Source organism: Mirounga angustirostris, unplaced genomic scaffold (genome assembly GCF_029215605.1).
Source record: "Mirounga angustirostris isolate CCGP_5_RB_7025 unplaced genomic scaffold, mMirAng1.0.hap1 SCAF_12, whole genome shotgun sequence".
NCBI classification, from domain to species: Eukaryota; Metazoa; Chordata; class Mammalia; order Carnivora; family Phocidae; genus Mirounga; species Mirounga angustirostris.
The window spans coordinates 85433996-85446405 of record NW_026991720.1 but is presented as its reverse complement, the minus strand read 5'-3'; the positions used below and the strand labels follow the sequence as shown (position 1 = coordinate 85446405).

The following is a 12410-nucleotide window of genomic DNA, read 5'->3' as shown; positions in this document are numbered from 1 at the left end:
CTTTTGTTGTGGAAGTTTCATAGAGTAGAAAACATGGGTGAGTAACAAGCTCAGGATCCTTGCAGAGATGATGGGTGAGGTGCTGAACCGAGAAGTCTTACTCTTCGGGGGATGGTCATGGTGCTGAGCCGGTGGGAATCATCTCTCTGTATTAACATTTTAAAAAAACCTGGGCCTGCAGGTTGCTTCTGTACCACCTGTTTAGAGGCCGGAGGAAGTGTGCCTGGGAGGGGGCTAGCGCCTGTTCTTCCTAGCCAGTGTGGCAGCTCCTCATTTATGGAGCTGAAGACAACCTGGCGATGAGAACACTGTTTCATTGTTTCCTCCCCAACCCTGTCTACCCTTGTCCTCTCTCATGGCACCTGCATTTTTCAGTACCCCACTGCTGATCTTCCAGCTCCATCTCTTAGTCATAGCAAAGGGAGATTATAGGGGATTAGTAAAAATTGTTTTTTTAATAAATGAGCTTGTTGACCTTTATACAAAATTTTGAATTAAATTTTTCTTTTAATATTTCAGATGGTCAAATAAAAAAAATGTGCCTAAACTTGGTGATATGAATTCGTCATTTGAAGATGTAGATGCATTTTATTCTTTCTGGTAAGTGACTACACTCTTTCTATGATGCTGTCATTTTTTAAAAGGATAATTATTGGGCGCCTGGGTGGCTCAGTCATTAAGCGTCTGCCTTCGGCTCAGGGTCCTGGGATGGAGGCCCACATCACGGGCTCCCTGCTCGGCGAGGAGCCAGCTTCTCCCTCTCCCACTCCCCCTGCTTGTGTTCCCTCTCTCGCTATCTCTGTCTCTGTCAAATAAATAAAATCTTTAAAAAAAAAGGTAATTATTCAATAAATACTTGCTCGTTCATAAATTAATTGAAGGATAGGAGAATCACAGAACCTTTCCCAAACAAAAAAGCACTCTTTTCAGAAATAATCATAAAGGTTTTCACATAATGCTGTATTATCTCCTATGTGATGTTTAGGCTTTGATGATTTTTTAATCTGTTTTCTAATCAGATCTCGAGATGTCAAGCATACTGTAGTGGTAAAAAATGAAAATTAAGGAGCCATTTGATTTCAGTAAAAAATACATTTTCATTTGTCTTGCTGATGAAAATACTTGAATACATGAGGAAGGCAGTGCTTCTTTGTCTCTGATTCACTAATGTTTAGTAAACACAATATTCCTGGCCAATTCATAATTACATGTGCTGTATTTTCTGATTAAGTATCTGGTAAATGAAAACCTAAGATTAATGAGAAACAAAAATGACCAAATTTAGCTCTACCAGTTGTAGTTGCTTTTCCCTTCAGACGGTACAAATCAGAGATGCAGTAACCCCTTTGTGGGATACCTTTAGACTTGACAGACTAGGACAGGTGAAAGTAGGAAGAGCTTTAACAAGTCCCAGGCAAGAGAAAAAGCTAATGGAGATGGTAGGGAGGTGTGATTTTAATTTAGGGGTGATGAATGTACTTTTAGATTTTCATACCACATACAGGGTCATTTAAAAAAGAGGAAGAAGAAGATGGCTTGAGCATAGTGTTAGTTCCACCAGTGGGGTGTGGGGATCTACTAAGACAAACTCATCCACTTGCCATTAATGTTTCTTAGAATTATGTGCATCTAACTTAAAAAAGGAAGATTTTTTTCATTTGTTTTGGCTTAACTTTGTTTTTATCTATATTAGGTATAATTTTGATTCTTGGAGAGAATTTTCTTACTTAGACGAAGAAGAAAAAGAAAAAGCAGAATGGTATGTATGTAAGTCACTAATAAAGGACGATAGTTATTTGGTTCCTTGTTGTGATGTATATATATACTACATATATTTTTTCAAATAGTTTTCTTTGTGTATCCTTTTTTGAGTTTTTTAGTAGTAGTTTGAGATCCCATCTCACAAGTTAAACTAGATGAGGCCAAATCAACAGTTAATGGTATGCTTAAGAAATTGCCAAGAAATATAATTGTCACAAAAGCTCAATTCAGCAAATTATTTTTCTTCTGTTTGCTTAACTGGTTTTAGTTTTCCCCGTGTGTTGGGAAATACTTTTGACATGAGTATTCCCCAAAAAATCAACCAAAATTAAGTAGAATCACCCTTTAACTAATGTAAATAGTGACATGGCATTTTAACCTTCTCAGACATTATTTATATATAAACATAATACATTTTCCAGTGATACCATCTATAATCAATAGTTTGCAATATTTTCTGTTTTATAGTCGTGATGAGAGGAGATGGATTGAAAAGCAGAACAGAGCAACAAGGGCACAAAGAAAAAAAGAAGAAATGAACAGAATAAGAACATTAGTTGGTAAGCCTAATTGATATATTTTAAAAGGTTCTTTAAATATTGAAAGTTGAAAAAGTTAACTTTTTTTTTCTGGTATAGACAATGCATATAGCTGTGATCCAAGAATAAAAAAATTTAAGGAAGAAGAAAAAGCCAAGAAAGAAGCAGAAAAGAAAGCAAAAGCAGAAGCAAAACGGAAGGAGCAAGAAGCTAAAGAAAAAGTAAGATGATGAAGCTGGACTTTAAGTGTTCATAAAATCTTTAATCCTCAGATATATTTATTTATTTTTTATTTTTTTTAAAGATTTTATTTATTTATTTGAGAGAGAGAATGAGATAGAGCATGAGAGGGAGGAGGGTCAGAGGGAGAAGCAGACTCCCTGCGGACCAGGGAGCCCGATGTGGGACTCGATCCCGGGACTCCAGGATCATGACCTGAGCCGAAGGCAGTCGCTTAACCAACTGAGCCACCCAGGCGCCCTAATCCTCAGATATATTTAGAAAGCTATAATTTTGAGGGGCATCTGGGTGGCTCAGTCGGTTAAACATCCCAATCTTGATCCCAGGGTCATGAGTTCACGCCCTGTGTTGGACTCTACGCTGGGCATGGAGCCTACTTTATATAAACAAAACAAAACAACTATAATCTTGAAGTAGAGGATTAGGTGCTACATGAATAAATCTTGATAAGTTGATACCATTGATAATTACAGGCATATTCCTTGAAGGAAATTTTTATTAAGCAAAAACATGTCATATATATTCCTTTAAACTATACTTATTTCTAATGTGCCTATTTTACATTTCTAATAAATGTAGAACTGTACCAGCGCTTTTCTCAGTTCAGCCTTCAGTCTTCAATAAGTTGACATGTCACCTTTTTTCCTAATTTATTTAAAAGTCGAGTTTTTTGAATAAGATTATAGACAGTTAGAAATCCTAATTTTCTTATTAAAATGATTTTATTTTCCATTATTAAAGCAAAGACAAGCTGAATTAGAAGCTGCTCGGTTAGCTAAAGAGAAAGAAGAGGAGGAAGTTAGACAACAAGCATTATTGGCAAAGAAGGAAAAAGATATCCAGAAAAAAGCCATTAAGAAGGAAAGGCAAAAACTTCGAAACTCATGCAAGGTACGTCAGACTGTGTGATTGAACCAACACTAGGTAACAAATCCAATTGCTGATTAAACTTAAGAATATTTCCTTTCTTATACTATGCAAATGTAATTAAACGGTTACATACATTTTATCTCATTTAAGCATCTTAAATGCTTTTAAATTCACTTTTTAAAAATTTCACATGTGCATATTTCAGTATTCAGCTGTAGTAAATGGTTTTTTTGACATAAACATTATGTAATTTTCAAACCTAAAAAAAAAAAAAACCGTTGCTCAGTATTCTAATAGTCCATATTAGATTAGGTGTAAAATCAGCATTTATCTTAGAAGAAGTTCTTTTAGAAGTTAAACTTGGGTTCTTTTTAAAGATCCGAAAGGTTTCATTTTTATCGAAACGGATATCATTTGGGGGAGTACTGGTAGTTTGCATTCAGATAGTTTCCACCAAAAAAGATTGACCAAAAAATCCCAGAAGTATTCAAATGTAGTTTTGTCCAAGAGCTGTTCTTAACATTTGAAGCTGGTAGAGTCAGGGACCAGTATTGTTCCTTATCAAATAGCACTGAATGAATAAATTAATGAACTGCCAAGCTATAGGGAGAGATTGCTATACAGTGTTGTGTACTATACCGTTGAGTTAAATCCAGCAAGTATGTAAATGCTTTCTGTGTGCGGAAACATTCTCTTCCATGTCACTGTCAGAGACCCTGGGTAGTGGATATTTATTTTCATATATGCCATCCTGAATCTTCAGTTACTATAATGTAATTGAAATTAACTTGCCCCCTCATCAGGCTTTGAAAGAGGTTTAACCAGAATACAAGCACAGGTAGTCACTTCAGGCTTTTGGTCAGCGAGAGGAAATAAAATAGGAAAAAATGAAGTGTTTTCCTCAGATTTCACCCAAAAATTGTTTTGAGAAGGATGCATTGTATCATAGTGGTGAAGAGTTCGGGCTGAGAGCAAGCTGCCTGGGTTTGAAGTCATTCTCCATTAGACACTTACTGTCTATGGGCCCTCAGGAGGTTACTTCAGCCTCTTTGTGCCCCAGTTTCCGCACCTACACAGTAGCTGAAATAGTAGAATTATGAAGTTTAAATGAGATCATTCACATGCAGTACTTAGCACATTTGGCATGTAATGAGAAATCCGCAAAAACTTTAAAAGGCCAGGGGCGCCTGGGTGGCTTAGTTGGTTGGGCGGCTGCCTTCGGCTCAGGTCATGATCTCGGGGTCCTGGGATCGAGCCCCGCATCGGGCTCCCTGCTCAGCGGGAAGCCTGCTTCTCCCTCACCCTCTCCCACTCCCCCTGCTTGTGTTCCCTCTCTCGCTGTCTCTCTCTCTCTCAAATAGATAAAATCTTAAAAAAAAAAAAAAAAAAACTTTAAAAGGCCAATTAGAAAATAGAAAGCTTGAATATTCTTAGAGATGAAGCATAAATGAGGGTAAACGTTCTGGCATTAGGTAACTGTTTTATTGCTCTTTTCCAGGGTGAGTTCATTTATCAGATACCTAGTGAGCACTTACTATGTGCCAAGCAGTTATAATTGATGTAGATATAATGATGATATGGTCCTTGCCTTCCAGAAATCTGGTTAATGGTGGAGAATTACAAGTAAACACTTTTTTTTTTTTTTAAGATTTTTAAAATTTATTTTTTGACAGAGAGAGAGAGAGACAGGGAGAGAGGGAACACAAGAAGGGGGAGTGGGAGAGGGAGAAGCAGGCCTCCCGCTGAGCAGGGAGCCTGATGCGGGGCTCGATCCCAGGACCCTGGGATCACGACCCGAGCCGAAGGCAGACACCTAACAAGTGAGCCACCCAGGCGCCCCACAAGTAAACACTTTTAAGATGAGTACTAGGAAGAGAAAGTACCAGAAAGGTAGTCAAGGAAGGCTTTCTGGATCTGGTAGGATTTAACCAGGCGAAGCAGGGTATGCATGAGATCAGAGATGAGAGAGGTCAAGGAGCACGGAAAGAAGGCCGAGATCCAGGAAGCGTGGTTTAACGAACCAGAGGCAGCCGAAGACATAAGGAGCCGGGTCTTGAAGGGTGTTATATATCTTGCTCGTTCGTATCTGCTACTGAGTTGGTTGGTTTCGGTCAGAATGCTGAGAAGCCCAGAGGCAGAGACAGTTGGGAGTCTTTTGCCATAATCCAGGTGAGAGAGGGTGGGAATAGAAAAGGTGGAGGAAATGAACCAGTATTTGGGAGGTAGGGTAGGCTGCTGCCTGTGCGGCCCTGACTGTGTGTGCTGGAGGTGGTTAGTAAGGGAGGATTTGCCTGTGTCCTGGTTTCCTGCATGGAGCACTGCGTGGATGATGGTGTAATTCAGTGAAATAGAAAACAAAGAAGGAAAAAGCTGAAAGGAAATGCTCAGTTCATTTTACTGCCATTTCCACCTGCTCTAGTTGACTTCAGTTTAGGGCTTGTTGAGCACACTGAGATGCTCAGCTGGAAATTCTGAGTGGTTGGCTGTACAAGTCTGGGGTTCAAGAGTGGCACTGAAGTCTTCTCTATCTCAGTGCCACTAGGAGCCATGTGAGTAGATCACCCAGAGAGAGGGGGTTAAGAGGGAGGAGGGTGGCGGATGCACACACCCTGGTTAAGGCACTGATAGAGGAAGAGGAGCCTGGGAAGGAGTGACCCAGACAGGCAGGAAGAACAGGAATAGTGCTTTTGGACAGTAAAAGCAGCATTGGGACCCTAGTGAGAGACTGTGTGGATTAAGGGAGCATTAAGGACATTAAGGAATGGGAGACCTTGAGTACCATCTTTAGTTAATCATAATTTTTCTAATACCTCCTGTTCCTTGACACATTACTTTATCTTTAATTTGACATTTAAAATTTCTAGTAAATTTTACAGTTCAGCACAAAGAACAAAGAAAGAATAGGCAGCCCAACAAAGAGAATTTTGAGTTATCATACAGAATTTCTTGATTCTTAAGTGGTTCTCTGGGGAATCATTCTGACTTTTATAACATCCAGAGATCTTCCACATCATCACCTTTTTTCTGTTTTACTCCTCCATCCTCTTGGTAATGGCTTTTTATTGCTAGTGGGCCAGGGAGAGCCTTGGGAATATGGTTGTTAATGGTCAGAAGGCCATACATTCACCTGAGGAATCTCTTGAGAACTTAATGTTTTGCACTTGTGTTTATGGACATACTCTTCCATGTCAGTAGGTGAAAGATGAAAATGTTTGTGCTTGTGCTTCTAGACCTGGAATCACTTCTCTGACAATGAGGCAGAGCGGGTTAAAATGATGGAAGAAGTGGAAAAACTTTGTGATCGGCTTGAACTCGCAAGGTATAACTCTAGGAGTGCTACTGAGTCTTGTCTTGGGCTTAGGATGGAAGTTTCATCCCCTTTTTTCCTTTAGCTTACAGTGCTTGAATGAAACACTCACATCGTCTACAAAAGAAGTAGGAAAGGCTGCTCTGGAAAAACAGGTAACAGAACACTTCTACCTTTATTTAGCATTTAATTCTGCTTATCGTGTTGCTTTCACCTTAGTATTTCCCCATCAACATGTAAGTTACGAATAAGGGCAAAGAATCTCCTTTCTTTCTACGTCCCCCAGTATGTTTTGCTTCTAGTAAGTGCTATTGTTACTTTAAATTGCATTTAGTCTGTAAACTTACCATGTATACTGTTTGATTTGTGGTATCTATAGCACATTCACTGTAGTTTTTTCAAAATCACTGTTAGAAAAAAATAATTATTTTGACTATTCCTTGAGCATCTTTGTAGGATAGTAACATTTAGGCCAAAAGAAATCTGGGTTCTGTCTAGTGTACACCTTTTATTTTACAGATGAGGAAACAGGTCCAGAAATTCAGTTCAGTGTAACAAGTATTAGTACCTACAACATATAGCACTATGCCCAGGTAGTTTGGAGAAATGCCTCCTGCTGTTGCTCCCTCAAAGGAGTTCAGGAACAGTTACGCTGAAGAGGAAAGGCCTGAGGACCAGAAGATGGAGGGTCTGGAAGTGCCCAGTACAGGGCACAGCGGTCAGGGAAGGCTCAGGGAAGGGTGTGAGCCAGCCTTGAAGGATGGACAGTGCTAAGATAAAGGTCAGAGGAAAGCATGAACCATAACATATAGGTAGGAGCAGCAAGGGGGAGAAGTGGGAGAGGAAGATGGTTAGGAAAAGTAGAGCCAAATTAAGCAGATTTTTAATACCATGACGACTGTTTTCCATTACTGCAGATGTTGGAGTAGCAAAGGGTTAACATGTACTTTCAATCTGGCCTTTGCTGGCAGGATGCACCATTTAAGTGTGACTAGTTCTAAGACTCTGACTGGAAGGACTTGTACTGTGAGGGATGATGGGAGTCACTGGAATCGCTGACTCTGGGTGACTGGTTCTGAGGGATGGCCGGGGGGAGGAATGAGTCACAGATGACCCCTAGAGAGCTGTTGACAGAAGCAACAAGGCCAAGTAAAGGTTTTCTTCTTTTTTGCTCGTGCATGTTTGAAGGTAGACTGGAAGTATGTGAAGGGTGGAACTTCAAGATAAAACACTGGCCACTTTCTGTGCCTTTACCTTTTGGTAGAGGATAAATGAGGTTATCTTCTGAAAGAGTGGATATCAGCTTAAAGAGAGGTTTGAAATGGCCCTTATGGGTGAAGAATAAGCCAGTGTAGACTTGACAAGTCGTGTCCAAGGCAAATAGAAGTCACAGGACATGAATACAAGGCAGGTCAGGCTGGGAGTGGTTCTCGGTGCCTCAAGCAGAGCTGTGCAGCCTGGAGGCCGGAGTGAGGCAAAGCCAGAGTGAAAACCTGATGGCTGGTTTCAGGGTTGGCCTGGGAGGCGTGTAGGGCATCGTCGGGAGGATACTGAGAAATGCGGACCACAGAGCGCAGCTGGAAAGGGGGAGTGTAGCAAGATGTTTTAAGTCCCTGACTTACCTGTGATATTTGTGTAGATAGAAGAAATAAATGAGCAAATTAGAAAAGAGAAAGAGGAAGCTGAGGCTCGAATGCGCCAAGCATCCAAGAATGCAGAGAAATCAACTGGTGGAAGTGGAAATGGCAGTAAAAACTGGTCAGAAGATGATCTGCAATTATTAATTAAAGCTGTGAACCTCTTCCCTGCTGGAACAAATTCAAGGTACTGGTTTTAATGAAACTTTTTTTTTTTAAGGTTTTATTTATTCATGGGGGAGAGCACAAGCAGAGGGAGGGGCAGAGGGAGAGAGGGAGAAGCAGGCTCCCTGCTCAGTGGGGAGCCCGACAGACGTGGGGCTCGATCCCAGGAGCCTGAGCCACCCAGGCGCCCCTAATGAACTTCTCTTGAGCACATACTAGAGCCTAGGGAAAATGGAGACAACACCCAAATAGCACTGGTTACAGCAGAAACTTCAGGGTTATGCCTGAGTCTAGACACACTCCTTCCACTGAATTCAGTGCCACAGTAGAAAGTGTGAAAAACAGAGTGTATTTGGAACCTGTAGGATTTTGCTGTTTACACAGGAGGATGCTTTACTAATTTCTCAGGAAATTAAAGATTATGACACATAAACCTTGACTTTCACGCTGGCTTACTCCATCATGGCTTGTCCTGGGGACTAGGCGGGTTCCAAAGTTTCTCTCAGTCTTAATCCTCCTTTCCTGCTTCCCACCTCAAACCAGAACTTACTGCAAAGTGTGAGTTTAGAACTCAGAAGAAGCTTTCAAGATCCAGCCTCTTTCTATAGATGAGGAAACAAAGGCTCTTTGCAGAATTTCTCTTTATGTGTGGTCTTACTACTCTTGGTTTGTACACAGAAGTCGGTAAGAGTTTTATAGACTTGAAACCAAGACTATATACAATTGGTTTAAACATATGAAAAGCAAAAGCTATAGTCCAGGTAATAGTAATGAGACCACACCAATTTAGAGCTAAATCTGTAGGTATCATAGCTAACCCCTGTGCATTACAAATGGAAGGGTCATTCTAGCTTTTATTTGGGCATTTTACCCTCTTAATTTATCCTATCGCTGTCTCTAGATGGGAAGTTATCGCTAATTACATGAACATACACTCTTCTTCTGGAGTCAAGAGAACTGCCAAAGATGTTATTGGCAAAGCAAAGAGTCTTCAAAAACTTGGTGAGCAAATCAATTTCTTTGCTACCTTGAATACGCATTTTTAAAATAATTTGTGCAATTTAACGAGAGACTAAATGAGATGATCTGTAATACATTTTTTTTCATTTCTCAGACCCTCATCAAAAAGATGATATAAACAAAAAAGCTTTTGATAAATTTAAAAAAGAACATGGAGTGGTGCCTCAAGCAGACAATGCAACACCTTCTGAACGATTTGAAGGTAATTCTATCGTTTTTCTTTAGAAAATGCTAGCCATGTACTCACACTGTGATAGACCAGACCTAGGGTCTATGCTCAGAATAACTGGAAAATAAAGCATTTCACCGATTAGAAGATGGAACGGAAGCATTTCTAGGACAGTCACAGATTGACCTCATCTGCCACCACTGAGAGCTGCAGTTCTTCCATTTCAGATGCATTACGGGAAGGGCTGGGTTCATTTTGTTGACCAGATTTTACAAATCAATATTAAAAGATACTTGGTCATTTGAAATTTGAATGAGGTCTACAGACTAGATAATAGTATTTTATCAAGGTTAATTTCCTGATTTTGAAAAGTACACTATAATTACGTCCTTGTTTTTAAGGAAAAATGAAGTTAAGGAGTAAAGGGCATCATGTCTACAACTTACATGAATTAGAATAAATTATGTCTGTAATTATAGAGAGAAAAAAGCAAGCATGGTAAAAATGTTCAGATTTGGGCTCTCTGGGGAGCACGTACAGGTGTCTTCGTGTCAAAATAAGACTTAGTTAAAACCCGTTAGGGTGCTGACATTGTCTTGGGTGTTCTTCCCTGGACCAGTGTGTTTCCAACTGCAAACTGTGACCCATAGGCGGGTCATGAATAGAAAATATCAGAGAGCGGGCGCCTGGGTGGCTCAGTCGGTTGGGCGACTGCCTTCGGCTCGGGTCGTGATCCTGGAGTCCCGGGATCGAGTCCCACGTCGGGCTCCCTGCTCGGCAGGGAGTCTGCTTCTCCCTCTGACCCGCTTCCCTCTCATGCTGTCTCTCATTCTCTCTCTCAAATAAATAAATAAAATCTTAAAAAAAAGAAATATCAGAGAGCATTATACCTCTTACATAAGTGGGTATCATTTGTAAAACTTCCATCCATGTATACATGTGCATTTGGGACGTGAACTTTTTTTCTGTGAGTGGCTGACAAAAAAGGTGGGAAAAGTTCTGTTTCACTTGATGCCTTTGCGAGCCACCAGTCTGTTCTCCCCTAAACTAAGCTTCGGATATGCCTTCCAAATCACAGTTCCAAATACATGTTTTGGGATTAACTAACTCTGATAACCGATCCCTGTCCTCGAAGGCCCACTTTTCTTGTATTCTTTATTTGGTTCATTATCCCAAAATTTCAGTACGAAAATATTAAAGAGGCTTATGCTTTATAAAGAAAAATCATGACTGTGGCTTCAGAAATTGGGGGCGTGGGGTGTTTTGGTTTGGTTTTGTCTGGCCTAGGCTGGGCAGCATTTAGGCTCTTTCGAGGTAAGTAACAAAGGGAAGTTCCAGGACACTTGGAGGGCGCTTCTGAAGGGGGTTATTTTCCTGATCCCATGTGCCCTCCATCTTTTTTCTGAGAGAGGAAATGAATTCAGTCTATGGTGTTAAGTGGGCCTGAGACCAGGGAAAGGAATCCCTAAGAGCTTCCTGGAATTTAAAAGCCGACTGCAGCTTTTTAACCATTTAACATTTTCATTTTCCTACAGAAATGTGATGTGTAATACTTAACATCCTTAGGAAGACCTACATTTGTTTCTGATAACGTGTGTGAGAGAGATCTCGTCAAGCACAAAGGGATTAGTTTAATAGAGGTTCTTATTAGCATTAGCGCCACAAGAATTTAGTGGGTGGATGTGTTGAAAATGCCACACTGCAACACAGAATCTAATGCCCCTAGAGCACTTGGCTTAATTTTGCCAGGCTCTTTCCTCCAGGGTAAAAAGAGAATGCTTTTCAGGGTCTCATCCACCTAGAAGTTTGAGGTAGCGCTCTTACGACTTGTGACTGTTTTTTTTCAACCAGTCTGGTGAGTAAGTTGTAGGTTGTAGGAGACCAGCAATATAAGGCAGATATTAAAAAAAACCCTGAGATATTTTAGGGGTTGTGAGCTATCTTAAAAGTGTCTTCTCTCATTTAGTACTTTAGAGGTTTTCATGTGTTTCATCTCTAAAAGTCTGTTCAGAATTACCACAGATTTGAGTGGCCACTTACCAGGATACCTGTGCACCAAGACTCACCTGGGAGGGTGCTACAACAGAATTTTCTATCGGGATAAGATTTTTCAGATAAGAATTTTTCTTAAATAGGTCCATGCACAGATTTCACCCCTTGGACAACAGAAGAACAGAAGCTTTTGGAACAAGCTTTAAAAACGTACCCAGTAAATACACCTGAAAGATGGGAAAAAATAGCCGAAGCAGTGCCTGGCCGCACAAAGAAGGACTGCATGAAGCGATACAAGGTGATCGATGTTATAGAACTTAGACTCCATTACCATTTCGACTATATTACAAAGAAATGGCAAACCTTAGCAGCTCTCTAGCTCTGGCAGTTAGTACAACTCAGCCTTGTCACTGGTGTCTTCATTACAGATTTCCCCACTTGTACCAAAGCCAGTCGGTACTAGGAAAGTATGCCAGTTCCAACAACGTCTTCACTAACCCCTTTCTCCCTTCCTAGGAACTTGTCGAGATGGTAAAAGCAAAGAAAGCTGCTCAAGAGCAAGTGCTGAATGCAAGTAGAGCCAAGAAATGACTTATGACAATCTTTGTTGTGTGTGCATTTTTATAATAAAACTGAAAATATTGTACAAATTTTCATTCTTAAAATTATAGTGATAATTTGAAAGTGTGCTGATCTACCGTTCACTGTGG

General features: G+C 40.3%; 1 protein-coding gene across 3 annotated transcripts in view; it reads left to right on the top strand.

Annotated features, from left to right (window-relative positions):
- The window catches only part of DNAJC2 (DnaJ heat shock protein family (Hsp40) member C2), a 35646-nt gene extending 23296 nt beyond the window's left edge, over nt 1–12350 (top strand). For 2 of the 3 annotated variants that reach the window (XM_045864843.3, XM_045864842.3), the window contains exons 6-17: nt 520–600; nt 1694–1759; nt 2230–2321; nt 2400–2521; nt 3282–3431; nt 6641–6729; nt 6803–6872; nt 8357–8541; nt 9421–9521; nt 9634–9741; nt 11844–11998; nt 12217–12350. In XM_045864843.3, the coding sequence (XP_045720799.1) occupies nt 520–600; nt 1694–1759; nt 2230–2321; nt 2400–2521; nt 3282–3431; nt 6641–6729; nt 6803–6872; nt 8357–8541; nt 9421–9521; nt 9634–9741; nt 11844–11998; nt 12217–12291 (1294 nt within the window). In that variant the 3' untranslated portion in view covers nt 12292–12350. The remainder of the gene's footprint in view (nt 1–519; nt 601–1693; nt 1760–2229; nt 2322–2399; nt 2522–3281; nt 3432–6640; nt 6730–6802; nt 6873–8356; nt 8542–9420; nt 9522–9633; nt 9742–11843; nt 11999–12216) is intronic. The other variant, XM_064575392.1, reaches the window with a different exon arrangement.
- Nucleotides 12351–12410: the final 60 nt, after the last annotated feature.